Here is a 21346-nt window from a genome sequence, read left to right as displayed (position 1 = left end):
TTCACGCTCGAAAAGGAGAGCGCGTCCAGTAGTCGCTGATGTGTGTCTTTGACAATAAAATATATTTAAGCATTGGGTGGTTGCGTTTCAATAAGATTTGAATATAGTTTATTTAAAGTAAAAGACACAATTCATTTGTTTGCAACAAATTGATAAAATCGTACAATTGTATATAAACAAAAGATTTCTGTTTTATTTGATTTTATAAAAATGATTTAATAAAATTAATAAGAGTAGAATTAATTGGATAACACACACACATACTTAAAATTGATTTGAAATAAAGCACATACAAGAGGCGTCGCTGCCACAACTACAAGTACGAACCATCCATCAACTGACTACCGTCATATATATAGTTATCAAGTCTATTCCATGAAATCACCCAGATTGGAATTCTCAAATTGTGAGTCGTCAGCGTAAAAAAGCGATTGCACCAGATCGGCATTGTAGTTGTACTCGCTGGCATCGATCTGAATGTCCTCATCAGCATCGTCATCTACAGCAGCAATCGGTGCTGTTGCCGCTTCAACGGTGCTCACCTTGGCGGTTACAGGAGCTGGAACTGGCGGCTGTGGTGGCATTACCATAGTCGCATCGTTCATACTATCGAAATCATTGCTAACCTCAACCGGCATGCTCTGACGCAATAACGTTGTCAGGCCCAGGTTTGAAGCTGATGCAGATGGTGATATGCCCTCTGAGGGTTGGTTTGGAATACTCTGCCATTCGGCGTTGACCACCGAAGTATATGTTGGTGCCGGCATTTGTATAGCAACTGTATTGCTACTATTGCTACCACTACTGCTGGTCGGAGTCGGTGTGGTGGGGCTATCACTGCTACTATTCGCATTTACGTTCTTGTCTTCACTCTCGGCATTGCCATTACCACCCGATTGAATACCGATCGCAGGGGCAACTGTCGTGGACGCGGTTGTCGACGCTGTTGTGGTCGTTGCCTTGGTGTTGGTGACATTTGCAGCGCTCGTGGTTTCAGTCATTGCTGGCAGATTGACATTCGGATTGAACGGTGTGTCGAGATCTTCCAAACCCTCTGGCACTTTAAGCTTTGCGAGCTCTTCGCGCAAATGACGATACTGGCGACGCAGAACCATCGAATTAAATGATATGGTGCGACTGTTGCGTTCACTGTATTGCGGTTTGCTTAGCTCCTCAATCCAATTCTCAATCTGAGCGCAAATCTCGTTGCGTTTGAGCCAAAAGTGCGTATGGATCACCTGTAATAAGTCAAATATTTTAAAACGTGTAATTAATAAAAAATAAATTGTACTTACATCTTTGAAACAAGGACTGGGATTACGTATTTGTTCCAGCATCGCCCATCGTACGCACGCCTGGTATATGTTGCTGTTATATTCGCGCGAAGAATGTGTGCCACTGGGCGTACCGCGGCTACGCTCAAAGCCAGGTTCATTGAAATACGGCTCCGGGACTAAAATTAACGACTGAATGGATACCAGTACTTGCAGGAAACTAGACGTTTGCGCATTCCATTTCTCTTCGGGTCGGCCGTGCCAGGTGTTGAGCACGGATAAGCAGACCTTGCCGTCATTATATAAATTGGGATTGAAACGCACCGAATGACGGCCCGTTGTTTCCAAATTTATCATCATCGGGAGGTTGGGGTAATCGGGCGGGAAGAAGACGTCAAATTCAAAGCAACCATTCGCATATGGCGTGTCTGCCGGCCCAGTAATCAATACCTGTAGCAAAAAGTAAATTTTATATAATATGGTTGTTATATTTGGAAATTTCGAAAATGGTTGTTACTCTACTCAAAAAAGTAGTTTTTGGCATTGAAGCGCACTAAACTCAATTTTTGTACTCACTTTCATAATATCCAGTCTATCGGTATCACAGCGTACAAAGACGGAGCTACTGTATGACAACGGTAAGCTGGTCGAAAGCGTCACCGCCTCTTGCGCCAAACGCTTCACACGCGACGGGTGATAACGATCACCCGCCATGCGCACCATCTTCTCAAAATGATGCGAAATGACAAAACGAAAACCGTTATTCTCTGCCTCCACAATCATCTCCGCAGTGTCGAATTGCAGCTTCTTCATCACCTCCAAATAGCGTTGTTCGACTGACTTACTCTGCGGTACGCGCTCAATGCTACCACTACCACTACCGCCAGCCTCCCGATCCAGGCGCTGCTGATTGGCGAGCGCATCGGCATTGGTTGTCTGTTGAACCAAAACAGTCGTCTCTTGGATATCGGGTATAAGTAAAGCAAGCCCCTCGTCGTCACCATCATCAATGTTGACGGTCACCTGTTGCGTCTGACCCTTTATGTTGGACTTCTTATTAACCCTACAAACACACAAGTGCAAATGTCAAGAATTACAGTTTGCTGAGTGTTAGTGTTGAAATATAATGGAATATTTACTTTAAACGTTTTGCGTATGTGTCGACACATGTCTTCATATTTAAGAGCAGCTCAACAATCGCAGGCGAGCTTTCGCTTTTATTCGGCGACGGCTGCAGCAGTGAAACTAATTCTGGCGAGAGCGACAGTGCTCTCAGCAATTGTAAGATGGCGCGATATAGAGGAATGTGTCTGGTTATATCCAGTACGGAATCATTACGCAAGTAGGAACTTAATGCCGGAATGAGACACGACTGTTGGAGTAACACCAAAAATAAGGATGGCAATTCACCAGTTACTTCAGTAATTTCATGATACGACATGATTTCGTCCGACTGTAAAGCAGCGGGGATTTTGTCGCCGGGATTTATATAACTGGAGAGTACCTGGAGAAATCGGAAATATCAAACAATATTCCTAACGGTTGTTCCACATGAATACGTACTTGCAATAAAACTGTTACATGCTCCTCTTCGCTCTTCTGTCGCAACAACGCCTGTTCCACATTCCACGACTGCGTCGTTGAGCCCGTACCAAATCCAGTACCCTTGGCCCAGTACATATGTCCCTTGTCATCAGATGTGCCCAAAGAGTCATCGACATTATTACTTGACGACGTACGAATGCCACTGGTAGAAGACTGTTTTTGGACAAGAGTTAACAACTTTAGATACAACAAATACTCGAAAGCACTCAGCATATTTTACCTCATTTTGTGGGCTGACGATTTGGTAATTTTGCGATTGGTGGGTAAACACACCCAGACAATTCAAAACTAAATGCATTGCACCAACCTCGATGACCATACGCCGCAGTAACATACCATCATCCGTAGTCAGTGGTGAGTTGTCCAGCAGTTGGCGGAATACCTCAAACGGTAATGTTGGAAGCGAGGGTGCCACGGACAAGCTGTAAATGTCATCTGTAACAAAAAAGTTAATAACGTAAAATTTTTACTTTACTTTTAAGACATAGATAAATTTCACTTACTTCCTTCGCCGTCGCCAGTAACGCCGAGCACCAGCCGCAGCAGACATTGAGCACGCACCTTATCGCGCAGCAGCACATCCGAGTAAGGTGGCAAGCGCAGAAAGAGACCAAAAGCTGCAAGGGAATGTTGCGGCACCGATGTGATCGTGGTGTGTTTGGATGTGGGTTCGGTGATTGGATCCTCCAGATCTTCGTATATTTCATCATTTGGCTCCAGTTTGACCCAGTCAGTCATAGGTGGGCTCTTCTCCTTCTCCGGTAATGTGGTAGGTGATTTGCGGCCGGCACTGTCCGGATATACTGTGGGCAAATACTGGGCGAGCAGCGACAAACCGCCGCGACAGGAGAAACGTTGCAATGGCGATGGTAGCGGCTCAATGTCAGAAGCCTTAAGCACAGAGTCCTCTTTCGTTTCGACTGGCTTGGAAGGTATCTAAAATATTGAAAATGTGAAAAAACGGTTGTGTAAAAATCTTGTCACGAAAGCGCTTACCAGATTCAGTGTGATACACGGGGTTGACAACGACTGGCCCTTGCCATGTAAGGCGGCAAGTATTTGCGATATAGTAGTATCGCTGGTGATCACAATTTCTGGACATTCTGGATGCACGAGCTGCGAGCAATTCGCTATAATCGAGCCAGGCGTCAAAAAGTCTTCAATACTGAAGAATTCTGCAAATGTCAAAAGTGTTAAACTTTTTGGTAAAACAACTAGATTTGTTTATAAAAATTACTTGGAAAATTCGGAAACAGGTCTTTGTTTTCCTTGCTTGCCGCCACCTGATTTTTCACATCCTTAATGCGTTTGTCCTTCGCTGTGACCCCAGCTGCCACGCTCAAGAACTCCATGCCATTCTCCAAACCATTGAAATTGAACGGAATGCTATCATAAACATCGTTTTTCGACTTCTCATTGTCGTGCTTTGTGCCAAGCTCGCCACTGTTAGTTGTTGCCAAGTTTATGGTGCCACTGATTGGGGCATTGTTCTCCCCTGGACGCGTTTCTGCTTGCATTGAGGAAAATAGAATACTGTAGACTACAACACGCAAACATGTGAATGGTGCGAAGTGTGAGTAACAACAAAATGCAACAAATAAAAACAAAACACGAAAATAAAATAAAATGAAAAAGAAATGTATGAGTGACAGCTACAATGAGAAATAAACAAAATGAGTCAACTAACTAAGGTTTTATTTATAATTGATATAGTTTGAAAAAAAAAACCACAACCGCATGTAAAATTAGTCACTGAATATGAAAATTCAAAGAATTTTTTCTGGCATGTTTTTTTCAAGTGATTGTTGTTACTGTAGCTAATTTGACGTCGACGTCATCCAACGGAAGGCCCGGGCTGAAGGGAGAGGGGTTTCAGATGAGTGGGGTTGGTGGGGCATGTAAGCAGGTGGCCAGTGTCGTGCCAAGACTCATTGCACGCAGAACATATATTGAAATGTCGGGGTCTATTCTGGATAAGTAGGAGTATGCAATAGAAATGGAGTCGGTGAAGGTGTTGATGGCTCCACCGTAAATGACGGTCTACTTCGTTCTGCCGTTCCCAGGATAGTCGGGTCTACGTAACCGTAACGGACCCGGATTTTTTTTATTCGGCTAAGGATTGTCAACTCGACAGAATTCTACTGCTAAAACAACAACAACATATTTCGGACACGAAATGGCGGAAGAAACAATTTACGGATTTTTTTTGACTCAGCGACCAAACTTACAAGGAAGTTGCATTGTGTCAGTTAGAAATCTCTAAGTCTAAATTAAAAACTAGCGTGAAATAAACAGCTTATCTAATTGGTTATGCAAATAAAAGCTCGTCAATATGATATTGATGGATTTCGAATCCAACTTACCAGAAACACAATTTTGTAGTATCTCGTGGCATTTTGTGTTCGCACTGACACCAAAGAGCAAATGGTGTGCATTAACACGCTTAGATGGATGATGATTAACCAAGGACATGGATACGCTACTATTGGCAGCGCTGTTCGCTGTCGCCGCCACAGATAAAGTCGACGAATCGCGCTTCTGTAACGGCTGTTTACTGCGAACCGACACCAGAATGCGTTCATTCTCCAACAGCAGTTGCAGCACGATTTGTCGCGTAAAGCCAGAGATGGTGGTTTTGCCACCCAGCGAACCCTGCATCGGCCTACGAATTACGGCAATCAGCAAAGTGGTCAACGTATCTTGATTTTTCGGATGGCAAGCACTAACACGCGAGAAGAAGTTGATGGTGGCACGTTCCATACGTATAAATGCCTGTTGCATCGGTTCCTCGCCGGCGTATTCCATGGGACGATAATTACATAGCAGCTCTAGCAATGGTTTCCAAAAGATGGCACCTTGCTGAGTGCCAAGCCAATCACGCATATGACCCTCGGCACAGCATTCGGAGAAGAAGTCTAACACTTTCGGCACGTGTGCACAGTTAAGTAGCGGCACAACTACATCATTCATGGCTGCAGTGCTCTCATCTACGCATTCTGCTTTATCGGCATCTGTGAGGCAGGCGCTCGATAATTGTGCAATCGTCGACGAACTTGATGTTGAGGCGCTGCTATTTGTGGCGGCTGTCGCTGAGGTGCTCGCCGCCGATTGCGGCGCGGACCGTTTCACCTCCGGCGACAAAGCTTTGCAATATTCATACAAGGCGTAGGCCAATAACTTTGGGAGACCCGAGTCCACCAACTGATAAACGGCAGATGGCGATTGACAGGCCATTGCTAATGTGCCCAAGTAGGCCGGACGCTGTAATAATGTTGTTAAATTGGCTGCAGCCACGCTAGCGAACCATGCACTACCGCTTTGACCTTTGTTATCATCGGTCAAACCGCCTCTTATGCCGACATCGTGCACGTTTGCTTGTGCGCTTGCCGTCGCCACGCTTGTGCTGGAATCACTGCTGGTATCCATTTCGTTTGTTTGCTGCACCTTCACATTCAATTTGGTGATCAGTTGGTTGAACAATTCCGGCTTGATGCAACACAGCGAGCATAGCAAGGAGTCAAAAGCCACTTTTAGTGGTTCCTCATTCTCCAATGTGTCTATCCAGTGCATACAGGCGTCAAAGAGATCCGTGGTGATTAGTTCTTGTAAATTCGGCACATGATTTTCCGCATGCACTGACCACAGTATCGAAGCCACGCACTTAACAAAGCCGCTTTGTGGATTATTACAGCGCAATGTGCGATTACTGAAGTTTTGGCGCAGTTTTACGATCCACTCGAGGAGCACGTATATCTTGTCCACCATGTAATCATCTCTTGTTGTGGCCAACTCATAAAGTAGATTGCAGATGCTCTCATTCGAAAGCTTGTATGCTGAAAAGAAAAAAAAATCAGAGTGATAAAGTAGTACAAGTATGAAAAGTAAAGATATATGTATGTGCAACTTACTTTGTGGCGCTGTGCCCCAGAGCAATATGCGTATTATGGATAGGCACAAGTTGCGATTGTAAGCACCCAGTTTCAATAAGACAGTGTGCAGATTCTCCAATGCGGCGTTTGGTATCATTGGCATAATGTTCATTAGTGAGCAGCACGCCTCCAGGAAGCCTGGGAAGGCGGCCGAAGCGCCAATCACATCGGCAGCCAACTTTTCATCGTAGATAATTGCGGGCGCCTTAAAACAGCGCGCCAGTATGCGCATCCAGCCGACGCTTGTCTTAGCGAATGTGTCCTCATCGTTGTTTTGGTCGAAATTGAAGACACCACTACCGGCTACGCCGACCCCAACACCGCTACTGCCACTAGCACCGCTACCCAACGAGTTGGAATTGAATGCAAATATCGTATTGCCCAAAATGGCAATTTGTGAGAGGCCAATGTTGGAGCTGTCTTTCGGTCTGCAGCAGAGAAGAGAAAATGTGTATTAGAATTGAAAAAATGTCTACAAACACACACGCGTACACACCTATACAAGCGTAGTACGACATTGGTAGCGATCTCCGGCTTAGCCAACTTCAGACGTATGCAAGTCATACCCGTGGTTGTGAGCGGTGGGCCCACTGGAATGGGACCCAAACCGTAATCACGTGATATCTCCAAAGCAACAGCGAACGGACACGATGCCAATGTGGGGGCGTGTGGCTGCAGTTGTACCTCCTTCAACAGTATAGCTGTTGGCAGTGTAATGGTCAAATCGACGTGCGATTCATTTGGATAAAACATATAACTCCAAGCAGGTGTGCGTGGACGCCTGTGCGATGCCACCGGATTCATTATTAAGATATCGGCTGAGTGTGCTGTGTCATGCTCGGCGGATATGGTACAAAACGGTGCAAAATTTATAAGTCCGTCCTGGAAATGGCGCTGACTCTGTGCAACACTGGAGGATGAGGATGTCTTCTTTCCGTTGCCATTCACGCAAGCATGGGAATGCAATTTGAGTTTAGTGTTTTTAGTCATATGTTGCATGATCAGAGAAATCTGAAAAAAAAAAATAATTATTTATAAAAAATTATTTGGACCACTATAGGTATAGGAGCACATACCAATCCCGGCTGCATGTTTATTAGAATCTTATTCAGTCGCACCAAATTTTGGCAAATGATTTTGATGCCACCCAATTGTGTGAATATTTGCACTGCCACAGATACCTCCAGCACTTTTGAAATATACCACAAAAATGGCTCTGACAACTGCAAACGAGGCAAAGCGTTGCGCTGTATTGTGCCTGTAAATGAAGAGCGAGAAAAACAATTAAAGATATTACATTGCAGTCAGTGTACAAAGAGATTGCATACTGGTTTCTAAGTATTGGCAAATCGATGCCACAATGAGGCGTGGATTCGATGCTTTGTCATACAGCGTAATGAGTAGATTGAAAACGGCATCGGCGGTGCTTTGTGGCTCGTCTAGCAAAAAATTAGAGGACGAAGCCACTATGGTGAACGAGGAGCTGGAGCAATGTGACAGTGAACCCAACAAACGTTTCATTGTGGGGAAGTGGCGCAGTACTATTAGGAATGGAGACAATATATGTTACGAAATTATGTGCATTTAAGTATTGATACCCACCAGTATCGGCTATACAAGGCGTTTTTGGTCGGTGGCCTTCTATATTCAACTGCTCCGCCTTGGTTTCGTCCGTTTGGCTCTCATTTGATAATTCTTCCTCTTCTGGTATAGGCACCTCCTAAAAATTATAAAAAAAAAAAATTTGAAAAAGTACTTATTGAAAAATGGACATCTGATCAAATTTGACTTGGACTGGTCCATTTAAACTGCGCGCGAACCCGAATCGATTAAAAAAAAATTTTCAAGTGAAGTTTGATTTCCACTTGGTATTTGGAATTTGGTTGAAATTTGACCTTCCAATGGAATTACGGAATCGTTGAAACCTTCGCAGAGAAATAGTAGAAGATCTCAAGATCTCTCATGGAATGACTCAATACACTTTACTTAATAATTTGGGTATTAAGCGAGTCAATGCTAGACTCAAAACACCCAAAAATTTCGAAAAAACGACATCCAAAGGAGAAAACGTAGATGAAGAGCCAACATTCATCAAACACGAAAAAAATTCCCTTAAGGTGTCTACGAGCAACAATTGGGCAATGGTGTGTTTTTGTCAGTCCTGGTCAAATTTGATCAGTTTGTATATTGATTTTGACTTACACTAGGCTGTCTAGGCAGTTCGGTCTCCGCCAGCGATGACGACAATTTCAGTAAACTAATTATGAGCGAGTTGTCAGAGAGCGTGGTATTCTGCTTGGTGCTCTCTGAGCCCAGTACATTGGCAAAGAGATTGCTAAAAGTACTCGTGGCATTATTGCAATCAGTTGAGCGTTGACATTGTAGCTTATCGCCGTTTGAGATATTGTTAAACACCAAGAACGCTGTAGAATAAATATAGAGAAAAAGTAGTAAAATATCATACGTCTTTGAGCGACTTCTAAGGCCAACTGAACTTACAAACACTTTCGATAATGTTTAGCGCCACACTCAAGTCGGGTTTGTCAGTTGGTATTAGGAGTAAGTCCCGCACCAACTGGCTTTGAGCATCAATTGGACCGTGCTGATTGGCGATTGCACCACCCGGCTGCACCAACTGCAAAATTACATGCAATAAAGTGTCCTTCAGCTTACGGCGGTTCGAAACAACTGTCAAAGCACTGCTTTCGCTCTTCTTGTGCAACCACATCAGTAGCTCATGCAAGTTCTTGCAAATTGTTGGACCGGCCTGTAAGTAAAGCGGAACAACAAATGATTAAAAGCATACGCATTTCCGGCGCCAAAGTATGGACTTACACAACGATTTGTAATGATCGAAGAACTCATGCCATAACCGGAGAAGAAACGAAGAAGCATCTTCTCAAAATTCTCATCGTTAACGATCACTTCATTGATGCGTGTGGAGTCGGTGTCGTCATCGCCCAGCGCCTGTGAATTACACGCCAAAAATAAGCACTGGAAACCGAGGCACCAAGTGCGCAATTTAATGTCGTTATGCCAGGCCAAGGCGAGTAGCAGCCCTTGCACGGCATGCGCACCGAACGGTATCTTCGGTATGTCGCTCTGAGTGATGCCAGAATTGTAGGGTTTGTCCGACAATTCACCATTCAAAGTCAGCCACATTTGCAACACTTGCTCCAGGTGTACCCAGGTATCCTGCGCAAATCAAAAACAAAGTTCGTTTAAACAAAACTTCAACAAATATAAGAAAAGAGCTACTCACTTGCAAATGTAGGTGGGCAAATATGCAATCAAAAACATTTTTAAACATCTTATAAGTGTTTTCGCCGCAACTGTACTCCGGACTAGACCAGATGTCCGTAATATACTCCGGCCAAACGGTCGCCTCGGGCGGGGTGGTAATAAATTCATTGGCCAATATTTGCGGCAGAGACGAGTACATATCCAACGAGGAGACCATTGTCAGGCGGCGCAGCTGAATTTCCACATTAATGTCGAGACCCACGTCCAGGCGTGCATCCATGGCACTGGATATTGATTTGCAGAAATAGTTGAATGTGTTCTTATTGATGGCATTGCTGTCCTTTTTGGTCACCGTTTTCGAACGTTCGATAATATCAATGTCGTTCAATATGTCATCCAATTCGGTGTCTTCGCATTCGATTAACGAAGGCAAATAGGAATATTTTACGCCTAATCGGAAACATTATCATGAAATATAATTTTAAAATATTTTTTAATGTCAGCTACGCACCATCAGAATACTGTATATCATTGCCAACGGATTGCAGTTGTGAATTTACGGCCTGTGACAAGTAATTTGCTGAAAAATACACAATATATATTTGTAAATTCAATACAAAATCTCATATAATCTTAGCTGTATGCCTTACAATAGTCAGAGAATAGATCTTTCGTTTCCTGCACACCCTCCATCGGTCGCACACCTTCCGCATTGGCGCTCACATTGTCGTTGTCTTTGAATTGCTTATCGGCATCGAGTAGATCCTACAACCAAATATGCGTGAGTGTAAATAAAGTAAAAGCTCAAATTGTGTTTCTTTACCTGTAGCAAACAGGTGATCGCATGCACAGCCCAGGGCTGTTGCTGATCATTCCACACCGCTTGCCGAATGAGTTGCTCCAATTGCGTAGTTGTAATGATCTTTGACAACTGTACGGCGGGACGGCATGCAGACACTAGGCGCGCAATGACCTGCAGACATAAAAACACGTAACAGTAATTAATGGTGGACTCATACACAATCGAATGCGCAGAACCAACATACCTTGCATGTTAGCAGAAATTGGTCCATATTGCAGGTAAAATCCATTTCCAGCAATAGTGCGATCAAACCGCGAATTACGATCAATATGTTATTCAAACGTATGGTCTTTAGCCCCTTGTCGAAGTTGTTTTCAGGTTCCTGATTGGTTTCCTTGGTGGTCTTTGGCGTTATATTTGTCTTGCTGGTTTTGCTCGGTTTCGGTTTGCCTGTCATTTCCATGAAAATGCCCGGATGCTGTGTATAAATGAAGAAGCATATTATATGTACTTGTCCCATGTGGAGAAAATTTTAATTACCTCATTCTGAATCATGAAAATCTTCTTGCCCCAATCCGTGTAAGGCTGCACGCTGTATTTGTTTTGTTGGACAATGCGTTTCTTGAAGCAACGCAGCTGTTTGCCAGACGTATTCGTGGTTTGCGAGCGTGTCTTGGTGAAATCGGTTTCACAGCTCATGAAGTCCCAGCGACTCGATGCTAATTGGCATAAAGCACAGAAAATTATAGCGTTAATTGAATTTATAAAATTATTGATACCTACATTTATCTTTGCGTTCGTTGCTGTCATCCAAGCACACCGATAAAAATAGCAATAGCCACGTGATCAGCTGCAGATCCGATTTCGACCACAAGCTGCCAGAGCTAGCACCTCCGCTGTCATCTGTGTCATCAATACGCGTGGCCGTCGCTTGGCTTTCTTGATATCTGGGCGAAATGGGTGCCAAAAGCTTGGCCAACGTCTTCAATACTGCATCGATGACTATTGAACGGCAAGTGCCCATTGCGATGCTACGTCTACCCAAGTAGGTCAGTAAGAAGAAAATGCTGCAACAAAAAATTATAGTTGTACAACACTAACAAATTACCTGCAGCAAATATTGTTTACCGGTCTTGTGGAAAGATTTTACTGTTCTGCGAAGAGAACAAATTGCAGAAGATGTCCGCCAAGAAATCGCCCCACCAACTCTGGAAGCAGCACATGCGCACCAATAGCGAACATGTGGCCAGTTGGATGTGTGCATCGCCATATACCACCAACGAATTGAACAGCATATTGGCCACATCCATTGTGAACAGCTGGTGGACTGGCAAAATATTCTGTGGATAAGAATAATATAATTAGCAAAATTTCATATTATTTTGAGATGGAAAAATAATAAACAAATGTACCTTTATGCCATATTCTATGGAAAAATGCAGCAAAATCTCCACTAAACTTTGGCCCAGAACACGCAGTTTATCACGTGATGCCAACTGCAAGACATTTCGTAAATTCGCATTCTCCAATGAGCCGGCGGCACCTTGAGCCGTAAGAGCACCGAGGGGCACTGGATGCAGCGAATTCTCCAAACGCCCAATGACATTGCGTATAATATTGATTTGATGTTGCAAAAGAATGCATTCCTAAAAAGCGCAACGAAAATTAATGTAACAGCGAAATAGAAGAAAATCATACAAAACCATGCATTGCATGACAGTTCGGTAGAGTAACCGAAACGGGTCCGGATCTTTTTCCCGACTGTCAACTCGGCATCATTTATCAAAATTACTTGCGGAATGTTTTCTGCCGCTACAAGAACAACATGCATTGCATAATTAAAATGTTTCTGACTCACCTCATATATGGTGACGACTTTACTGTTGTCCACGGTATTAGCGTCCTCTTCGCGTTGCTTGTGAATGAATGCTTGCATATGAGCCACATTTGACATCTCGCAGTTGAGAATGGGTGTCAGCAGCTCAATTAACTTGCAACTAGCCAAACTATAACGGCAATGCACATCCTCGTACAGCGACGTCAACGCCTTTATCTGTGCTTGTATATTTTGTGCGGGTTGCTTCATGAAACGCAACAGCGAATCGCCGTAGCCGTCGTGTTCCAAAACCACAGCGTGTCCATAAAACGAACCAATTGGAATTTTGCATTTCGTAGCCGACATACCGATGCGTCCAATTATGGTGATTTTCATGTAGCGACAAATCGGTGGTGGTTGAAGATCGCTGAGTACCAAGGTTTTCGTGCTGATGTCAGAGGCGACCACTAAGCGCACGCTGTCGGCCTCCTCATCAAAGCACCAAATGTCTATGTGCAGTGATGCCAACTCGTCACATGCGGGTATAACCAAATCGGTCAGCAAAATGGGTGAGCCGAAATCCAAAACCACAAAACGACGTGCGCCGGAATGCATGCGATCAATAACGACCATTTGTTTTGGCGGTGGCGCCAGCAGCTTATGCCACGCAAAGACATTTGTTGCATTGGCATTCGAATTATCACTGCCAACGGCCGGCGCATCAGCATTAGCTGTTGAAGTTTTGTCTTTGTGCTGCGTTTGCTTTTTCGGCTGTTGCTGTTCGGCTATAGATGGTGTTTGCGGCGACGAATATTCTTTGTTGTTAAGATGCTGTAGCTGTTGTTGTAATTGTTCTTCTTGTTGCGTAGCTTCGTAGATGATTTGTGTAGTCATTGTTATAGCCTTAGCGCTGGCTTCATTAATTTTCGGATCGGAATTGGCTAGAAGACTCTGATTTGACAGCATTGTATCGTTATTGGCATAGTTGCTGTTGTTATTACCAGCTGAGGTGGCTTGCAAGTTCTCATCGCAATACTCAATGTACTTGCAAATGGCTTTAAATTTTGGCAAAAGCGGCATACACTTTTTGATTTTGTCATCGATGATGCTGGCTGGATTGAAATCTACGAAGTAGGAAAGAATTAAAATTCAAATAGTCGCTTTATACTTTAGGCAGTAGCTCAAAGTGCGAAAACAAAATTACTCATGTCGGATCCACCGATAACGAACCACTATAGGGTGATTCTTACATGGAAATTTTTAATTGAAGAATAAATCTCCACATACACTCTCCGAACATATTGTTCTGATCGGAACTGTTATAGCTGCTTTAAACCCGACCAATCAAAATCAAATTCTTGTATGACGAACATTTTTACTTATGTAGGGCTTTTTTTTATTAACTTACTACATATTCCGTTTGGCTTCAGCACTTCTGCGACTACATCATTTTCGGATTTCTTAGCGTTAACTATCTTCATATGCTTATCCACATTGTATACCAAATCATTGACCTAAAAAAGACAAAACAAAAAAAATTAGTTTTACATTCCATATGAAGCGCATTTTGCCTACATTGTAGCTTTCTTGTTCTTTGGGCATGTCTACCATCGGTGCGACGATCAATTCCTCCATATTGATATTGGATGCGCTACTTGCAGACACCGTGTCCATATTATCGATACGCGTTGCCTCTGACGTCGATGCGCAAGTGTAGTGCAATTGCTCAACCTCCAATAAGCCGCGCAGCTGATTACTAACACTCTTGCATTTGATTAAATGCGGAAACGTACGAAAATCCACACCATCTATTTATATATATTGACACATTAAACACAATTTCAGACACATATACAATATATGTATGTTCCGACGCACTCACCAATAGAGCAGAGCTTTTTAATATCTAAACCGGCGGCTTGCATTAGACCTGCATTCGAACGAATCATATTCATTAGCGAAGAGGGCAGTACTACGTTACTTTTATTTACATTTGGCAAGTCGTAATCGAATATTTCAGGCTCGAAGGGAAAGCCATAGAGACCAAATCTTAAAAAAAAAAAAACAAAAAAAAAAAGTAAACAATTAACAGCAGAGCACATTTTCACCATTTCTATACCTTGTACTGAGCAAAGAGCAGTAGGGATCCCAACGCACATCGATTTCCTTGGCGATGTCAGTCAGCAATTTAACACACAACTCGGATATACCATTGTGTGATTCGAGTGTCGATGTGGCACAAGCGAGCATGGCATACCAACGCACAACGCTCGCGAACTTAGCGCGCGGCAACTCGTTGAACGTGTTCGCTACGGCGTCCTTTATGGCAACATCGAGGGTGGAATGTGACTGCACCTCAACCGGCAGACTGCATATGCCGCTGTGAGTTGAAAAAATACATTATATAATTTATATGCTCAACTGAATTTGTGCGTCGGCCAACTTACTCAGTTAATATTAGTATCAATTTGACGCATTTGTGTGCCATTGTGCGATTGCTGTGTATAATGCAGTTGCGCAGCATATTTTCAAGATACTTTTCCGACAGGCAGATACATTCGAATTGTTGAGCCATTAAGTCTGTGTTTGTAGAAGCTGTGTTTTTATTAATTTGCCCCTTTATGCGTTCGGATTTTGGTGAGCGGAAACGATTTAAGCGTATAAAGCATATCCACGTAAGGATGTCCAAAGTCAGATTTTTCTCCAGCATTGCTGAATTGGGATTGCTCGCAATTTTGAACAGATTCTCTAGCAGAATATTACTCTCGAGCATTGCTATTCTTTGCAGACGCTCATTCGGAATGCGATTTTGACTTTTCACACCGCGTACATTGATGGAAATTTCATGCAGCCAATCACAACCTGCAACAAAATTTAGTTTTAAGTTAAATAAATCTTATATATACTTTATGCTAGTATTACAATAGAAGAGTTAGCATACTAATAGTTAGAAATAAAGCTTTGCATATCCCCATTCTATCTATACAGAACTAATAATTGCATACCAATGTAAAAATCAAAACGTGACTTTGATGAGCTTGACGGAAACGAACTGGTGTTGGTGTTGGTGGCGGATGCATTTGAGCTTGCGCTATTATTTGTCATAAAGTTATGTGCTGTGCTGCCGGCAAATGATGATGATAACGGTAAACGCATTATTGCACCTTTACGTACAGGCACTGCATTCGTTTCAACGAATTTGCAAGCATGTATTACAGCGATGGGCGTGTTGCAGGAAGATGGACAAGTGAAGCAATGTGCGATGACATCGGATGATAGTGAGAGCATGTCACGTTATTGATTTAATGAGAGTAAATGTTATGATGGAAGCATGAATTAGTAAAGAAATATGAAAAAAAATAAAAATCGAAATTGTTAGACAGCAAATCTACAGGATACAACGGATTTATCTATAAAAAAAAAAACAAAACTTTAAAAATTTTACAAGTAGCTATCTACTTACCACGCGTCTTGCTTTGCCCCTCCTTTGCTGGATCTGACATGGTTTTAATGTGTAACAGAAAATTGCGCGTGCGCGTCTTAAACAGTTTCGGTGACGTCAATGTAACTGTGCCGCCTTGATCGCACAGATCAATGCACGAGGACAACTCAATAGGACCCGCAAGTATTTCAGCATTATGTGTTTGTAGATATTCTTCACTCAGGACAGGATTCTCATTGTTGCCTAAAAATAAAATAGACACAAATAAGTAGTCAGTGATAAAAAAATATATGTATATAAAATGCTTGTATTTAATGCCGCTTACCATCATAACTATTAAAAGTCAAATCTATGTTGTCATCCATAGCGGATTGCTTATAATTTAGGTGCGGACCTTTCATGCGATAGCCGAAACCGCTGGTGTTCTGTTTTAGTAATGTGACTTGAATTGCGGCCGGATTATGGCACTGTTGGTATAGTGAGAACTTCAAATCAATATGTCCTAAGTTCACCGGTTGCACGAGGTTAAGTTCAATAATATGCTCATCCCAAGTGGTACTAAAGGAGAAAAAAAATTAAAATATTTACAATTTCCAAAAATTTTGTGCTCAACTCACGCATCGTTATGTAAGCGCCACGTTTTCGTGAATTGCGTGTCGTCACCATGGCGCAAATGTTGTGGCTGCTTTCGCTGTTTCTGCGCCTGCACTAGATCATTCCAGCAACTCGGCACTTCGGCAGTATATAAGGCCAGCACATCGTCGAACTGTGTGAGTTCGTATAAAGTTCGTAAATCATCAAGCGAAAGTTCGCTAGTTTTGTATGCCAACAAATTGGAAGAGGAGGCCGCATTAATAGAAGACGTTGACGGTGATGGCGACGATTGTGACAAACTATTATTATTTAGTCCCGCATTTAAGCCAGAACTACTGCTCGAACCTTGACCGCTGCAATCTATTTTAATATTACTGGCAGTCAATAATGATTCAATTCCAAAATATTGGTTGTCTTCAGTTATGTGCTCAACTCCGGTTGATACTGAACTCGTTGATGTGTATACAGTTGGCGCCACGTTTCTACTTAAGCCATCTGGAACAGTCACGGATGCTTTGGATAATGCAATATTGCTATTTCCCGCATCAGTATTAGGGAAGTCATTTTCGCTTTGTCTTTGGGTGTACGTTGATGCCAATGTTGTTTTGCAGTCGTCTTCCATTTCGAGCATTTCGTCTCCAGACTCATTCTCTGCATCATTTAAGGAATAAAATATTAGCGATCCACCGCGTGTGCAGCCACATAAACGATCCAGACTGCGACAATAAGCAACCGAAACGAAATGTTCGCCTTCTTCCTCAACAACTGTTATAGGTTGAAAGTCCGTTAGGGAGTAAATCTCCATGCTTCCGTCAGCACATACGACACAAAGCGCACCCGAATCAGTGTTGAAGCTATTTTGATCATCATCTGATGGATGAAAACTTGGTAAAATACACAATTGTTGAGGACATTTTGTTCGACTGAAAGTGACTGCCAAAGTATATTCATTGGAAATGGTCGAATCTGCATAGTCGAATAGTAAAAGCTGAGCCGCTACCGCTTCCGAATTGAAATCCGCATGATCTGTAAAAAAAATATACATTTAAAAACAACAAATCAATTTACTTCAAAATAATTTCGGCATACCTTCCATTCGTTCATCGTCTAAATCCATGTCCACTGTTGCCATAATTATCTTACTTGACGTTTCATTAGGTGCTCTTGTTTTTACTAATTTCACCAGCAGCTGATTGCATTTGCCATTTACTGGCAAAATCTCACCGATTTCGATGACTTCACGACGTCCATTAGTGGCACCTCCTCCAGCACTATTGCACGCTTCGCTGTCCGATACCAGCGCATTCATTCTTCGCACACTTGTGCAACTTTCAACTAGACAATCAATATCTTCGCTGACAGTTAGCTTTTGAACAATTGTGCTGCCATTGCTATTGTTGTTGTTACTACTTTTGTGTGCATTGTTATTATTGGTGTTATTTTGCTGTGCTGCTAGTGTGGCAGCCAATAACTTCTCTTTGAAATAGCTGGGATCCATTTCAATTTCATTGGCATTCAAAGATACATCACTGCCAACTCCAACTCCGATACCGATTTCAGTACCGCTTCCCGCATCATGACTTTTTTCCAAAAGTTGTGAAATTATATAGCTTTGTGATAAATCCATTTTCATAAGTTCATCCTCCAATAAATCGTTTAAATCTGCTTTCAGACTTTCCACCTTATCGCCCACAACACAATCACCTTTCTTCAAAGCAATTAGCTCCGATACAAATCCGTTGCTATCGAAGCCATCTGCATATTTTTCAAAATCTGAAGAGAGTGATTTGTTATCATCGTCACGCTGATCGTATTTGTCACTCAGCTTTTCGCTGTTGGTGCCATCGCCACCGCCTCCACCATTATCAGCGACTAATGAAAGAAATTTGTGATTATTTTAGTAAATTTATACATTTTTTTCCTTACCTCCAATCAATTGCGACTTCTGATTTGTGCCAGCATTGCCGTTGCTATTAATGCTTGCCTTGCCGCTTCCAGATCCAGTACCAGTGTTACTATTTCCAGTATTTTCTTGAACACGATCACTCTCAACAATATTTAGCACCACCATGCGAAGTAAGTATTCGCCGGTGTTTTGTCGGATGCTCATACCCAATACGATTTTGGAGCCAACGACACCTGCGCGTAGAGTAGATGTGGAGGAACATTGTACTATGCCACTGGCGGTCATATTACCACCTGCAACCCCACCGCAACCTGCACTTCCTCCTCCACCTGTTTGATTCGCAGTCATTGTATTAATTTTGCATTGCGCACGAGCATTTGGCAGAACACATATTGCGGTCACACGTGCCCACTTATACCCTTCATCACAGATATCCTTCATTAAACTAGCAATATTGAATGAATGCATCTTCTTCAGATGTCGCTCGATACTCCAGATAGTAATCTCCCCAGTCTGTGTGCAACTTGTGCATAATACGTTGGCATAATCGCTGTTTGAGATGACATCGAAACCAAGTCCAGGTGCAGATACAGCGGGATTGGTTGCGTATGTTACAGATAATGGAACATTTTGTGTGTACTCGCCCTTGACGAACGGACACATCGGGGAATGGCGTTCATGTTCACTCCACGGTTCGTCGGTTTTCTCCCAACAAACTAGGCAAACGCTGCAGGTGAAGCACATGGCGCGATCTTCGCCAGATGATGATGGCTGGTGATAGAAGCCGGCTTGTGCCATTTGATCGGGTAAAGCCCACTTGTAGTCCATATGTGGCCATTTTTCAAATGTTTGTCTGCGTACAGCTTCAGAATGCATTAGCACACGCTGAAAATTACTTCCATGCCAACTTAAATCCGGTATTCGAGATCCGGAAAGTAGATCAGTTAGTCGTTCATTTATAGCCGAAGCTATTGCCAAGGCAGGAATGTGACACTCTAATCGCTTCAACATGATAACTACATTATTTGCAACCAATTTCAAGCTTGAATACGATACTTCCAAACATATTGTGTTCCACTGCAAACAATTTCAATCAGTTTATTTAAACAGAAATTTATCAAAGCTATGTATATTACTCGTCTTACCCTCTGAGCTTTGATACCCTTCTTAGCATTTGCTTGTGCATTTTTTATTTTTTCCAATAGTTCATTACTGACGTCACTAGGGCATTCCAAGCCTTCTTGTTCGAGATCTTTGAGACACGTCTGGAAAATTATCGCTTCTGATAGAAGCAATTCTAATTTTATAAGATCATCATTTTGCAAAATAGGTGGTTGAAGGATTGTATCCAATAGCAAAACACCATTGTAGTCACCACGAAAACCTATATTCTGTCCATCCCAAAGGAGTATTTTCTCCTGTAGCGGCATATATTTTCCTCGTACGTTTCCATCGATGGCTGCAAAAAATAAATGCAGTTACGAGTAAAAATAATATCAAAAATTAAAAAAAAAGAAACTTAAAAACAATCAAATAATTACTTAAGTGTGTTCAATATTTATAGGAACGTACATTCCGTTAATAGTAATCATAAACAATCATTTTATTGAACTTCTAACGGGTAACGGATTATCAGAAACAAAACCTTAATTTCAGTCATTATTGCAGCAGCTGTCGAAATGACTTCAAACCGGAGAAGTCCCTCCCCATTCTAACTGCGCACTAACACTGCGGCATGTTTTTATTCGTATGCAATATTTAGCCCCTGCCCTCCTCTACTTTTATTTTACTTCTATTCAGGTAACAACAGCACCTTCAGACATCTCCCGACACAAATTCAATATCACTTTCCTGCGCAACTAAGTGAACAAAAGCACCCAATATTATGCTTACCATTTCCGCCTAAATTATAAGTCTGTAAAATAACTCCTGAATGTACATCGAGAATTTTCACTTGATTACTGGAGTCGAAGACAAGAATTACATTCAAGTGTGGATGGTAGGCGATATTACGCGATTCCTCGATATTACCCACGTCCAAATAACCATCCTGTTTTAATACACGTTGCTCCGCGGCCATAATTTCATCGAATATATATTCCCGATTGCGGATACTCTCGATTTTGACAACAATTTCACAAGTTTTAGAAACTTTTCCTGTTGAAAATTACTTCTTTACAATATTTTCTCGTTTTTTGCACTTCGTCGTCTTTTCTCATTAATTTCCGCCATCGAGTGAGAAACGAGAACGAGGAACTGTCATCGTGTGAAAAATAATTTAATTCAAAGTTGCCAAGTCTATTTAGTTTTCACACAAATCATTTATAGATAGGCAAATATTCCATCCAATTTTATGATTACTCATTTTATGTAGTTCTTATTACTCAATTAATGAAATAGCCAATCTCAATTATTATTAAAGATATGGATTTCCAACAATTCGAAACTTTGTTCTATACACAAGTAGAACAAGTTATGCCGGCAACTTGAAATGCTTCTATCCTTGATAAAATTGTGACAACACCTGTTTTCGTTCTATAAACGAATATATTGCTGAGAATAATATTAAGTGAAGTAAATTATTATATTTTATAGCAGAATTTAATGCTACGTTGTCAAAATTAAATCTGTTTTAGTTACATTTTAGCTAAGTTTAATGAAAAATTCCCACAAATAAGTTGTAAACTGTAATATAGTTGTAAAAAACGGGCTTCCGATGGAATCAGCTGATATTT

At 42.1% G+C, this 21346-nt stretch overlaps 1 protein-coding gene across 5 annotated transcripts; it reads right to left on the bottom strand.

The window, feature by feature from the left end:
* Positions 1 to 217: 217 nt before the first annotated feature.
* On the bottom strand, positions 218 to 20859 carry LOC108970427 (baculoviral IAP repeat-containing protein 6). Of its 5 annotated transcripts, none has more exons than XM_018935781.1 (41): positions 20505 to 20859; positions 19757 to 20070; positions 18632 to 19688; positions 17795 to 18577; positions 16729 to 17731; positions 16437 to 16669; positions 16133 to 16354; positions 15675 to 15848; positions 15117 to 15531; positions 14789 to 15049; positions 14552 to 14718; positions 14245 to 14477; positions 14078 to 14183; positions 12712 to 13793; positions 12266 to 12499; positions 11982 to 12193; positions 11637 to 11920; positions 11394 to 11572; positions 11098 to 11331; positions 10875 to 11024; positions 10702 to 10816; positions 10563 to 10631; positions 10071 to 10501; positions 9644 to 10003; positions 9308 to 9575; positions 9011 to 9231; positions 8411 to 8528; positions 8137 to 8349; positions 7885 to 8066; positions 7305 to 7819; positions 6788 to 7236; positions 5243 to 6712; positions 4117 to 4419; positions 3876 to 4054; positions 3383 to 3815; positions 3100 to 3314; positions 2838 to 3032; positions 2414 to 2778; positions 1851 to 2337; positions 1296 to 1724; positions 218 to 1238 (listed from the first exon to the last, which is right to left on the bottom strand). In XM_018935781.1, exons 1-41 carry the CDS (start codon positions 20689 to 20691, stop codon positions 369 to 371), a joined length of 15417 nt encoding a protein of 5138 aa, XP_018791326.1. In that variant the 5' UTR covers positions 20692 to 20859; the 3' UTR covers positions 218 to 368. The 5 variants fall into 5 exon arrangements, with proteins under 5 accessions (XP_018791326.1, XP_018791327.1, XP_018791328.1 ...); XM_018935782.1 differs by having other exon boundaries at positions 4117 to 4389; XM_018935783.1 differs by having other exon boundaries at positions 4117 to 4386.
* Between the last annotated feature and the right edge of the window lie 487 nt (positions 20860 to 21346).

Source organism: Bactrocera latifrons, unplaced genomic scaffold, assembly GCF_001853355.1.
Source record: "Bactrocera latifrons isolate USDA-ARS-PBARC rearing strain unplaced genomic scaffold, ASM185335v1 scaffold_3, whole genome shotgun sequence".
Lineage (NCBI taxonomy): Eukaryota > Metazoa > Arthropoda > Insecta > Diptera > Tephritidae > Bactrocera > Bactrocera latifrons.
This window is presented reverse-complemented; position numbering and strand designations above follow the sequence as displayed.

What these genes read in the sequence shown, in the direction of transcription:
- LOC108970427 (XM_018935781.1), bottom strand. Translation starts at nt 20,691, where the DNA reads ATGGCCGCGGAGCAACGTGTATTAAAACAGGATGGTTATTTGGACGTG. An exon ending in AATTTCTGCTAACATGCAAG is followed by an intron (nt 11,025 to 11,097) that starts GTATGTTGGTTC and finishes TTATGTCTGCAG; the next exon opens with GTCATTGCGCGCCTAGTGTC. An exon ending in TGATATACAGTATTCTGATG is followed by an intron (nt 10,502 to 10,562) that starts GTGCGTAGCTGA and finishes GTTTCCGATTAG; the next exon opens with GCGTAAAATATTCCTATTTG.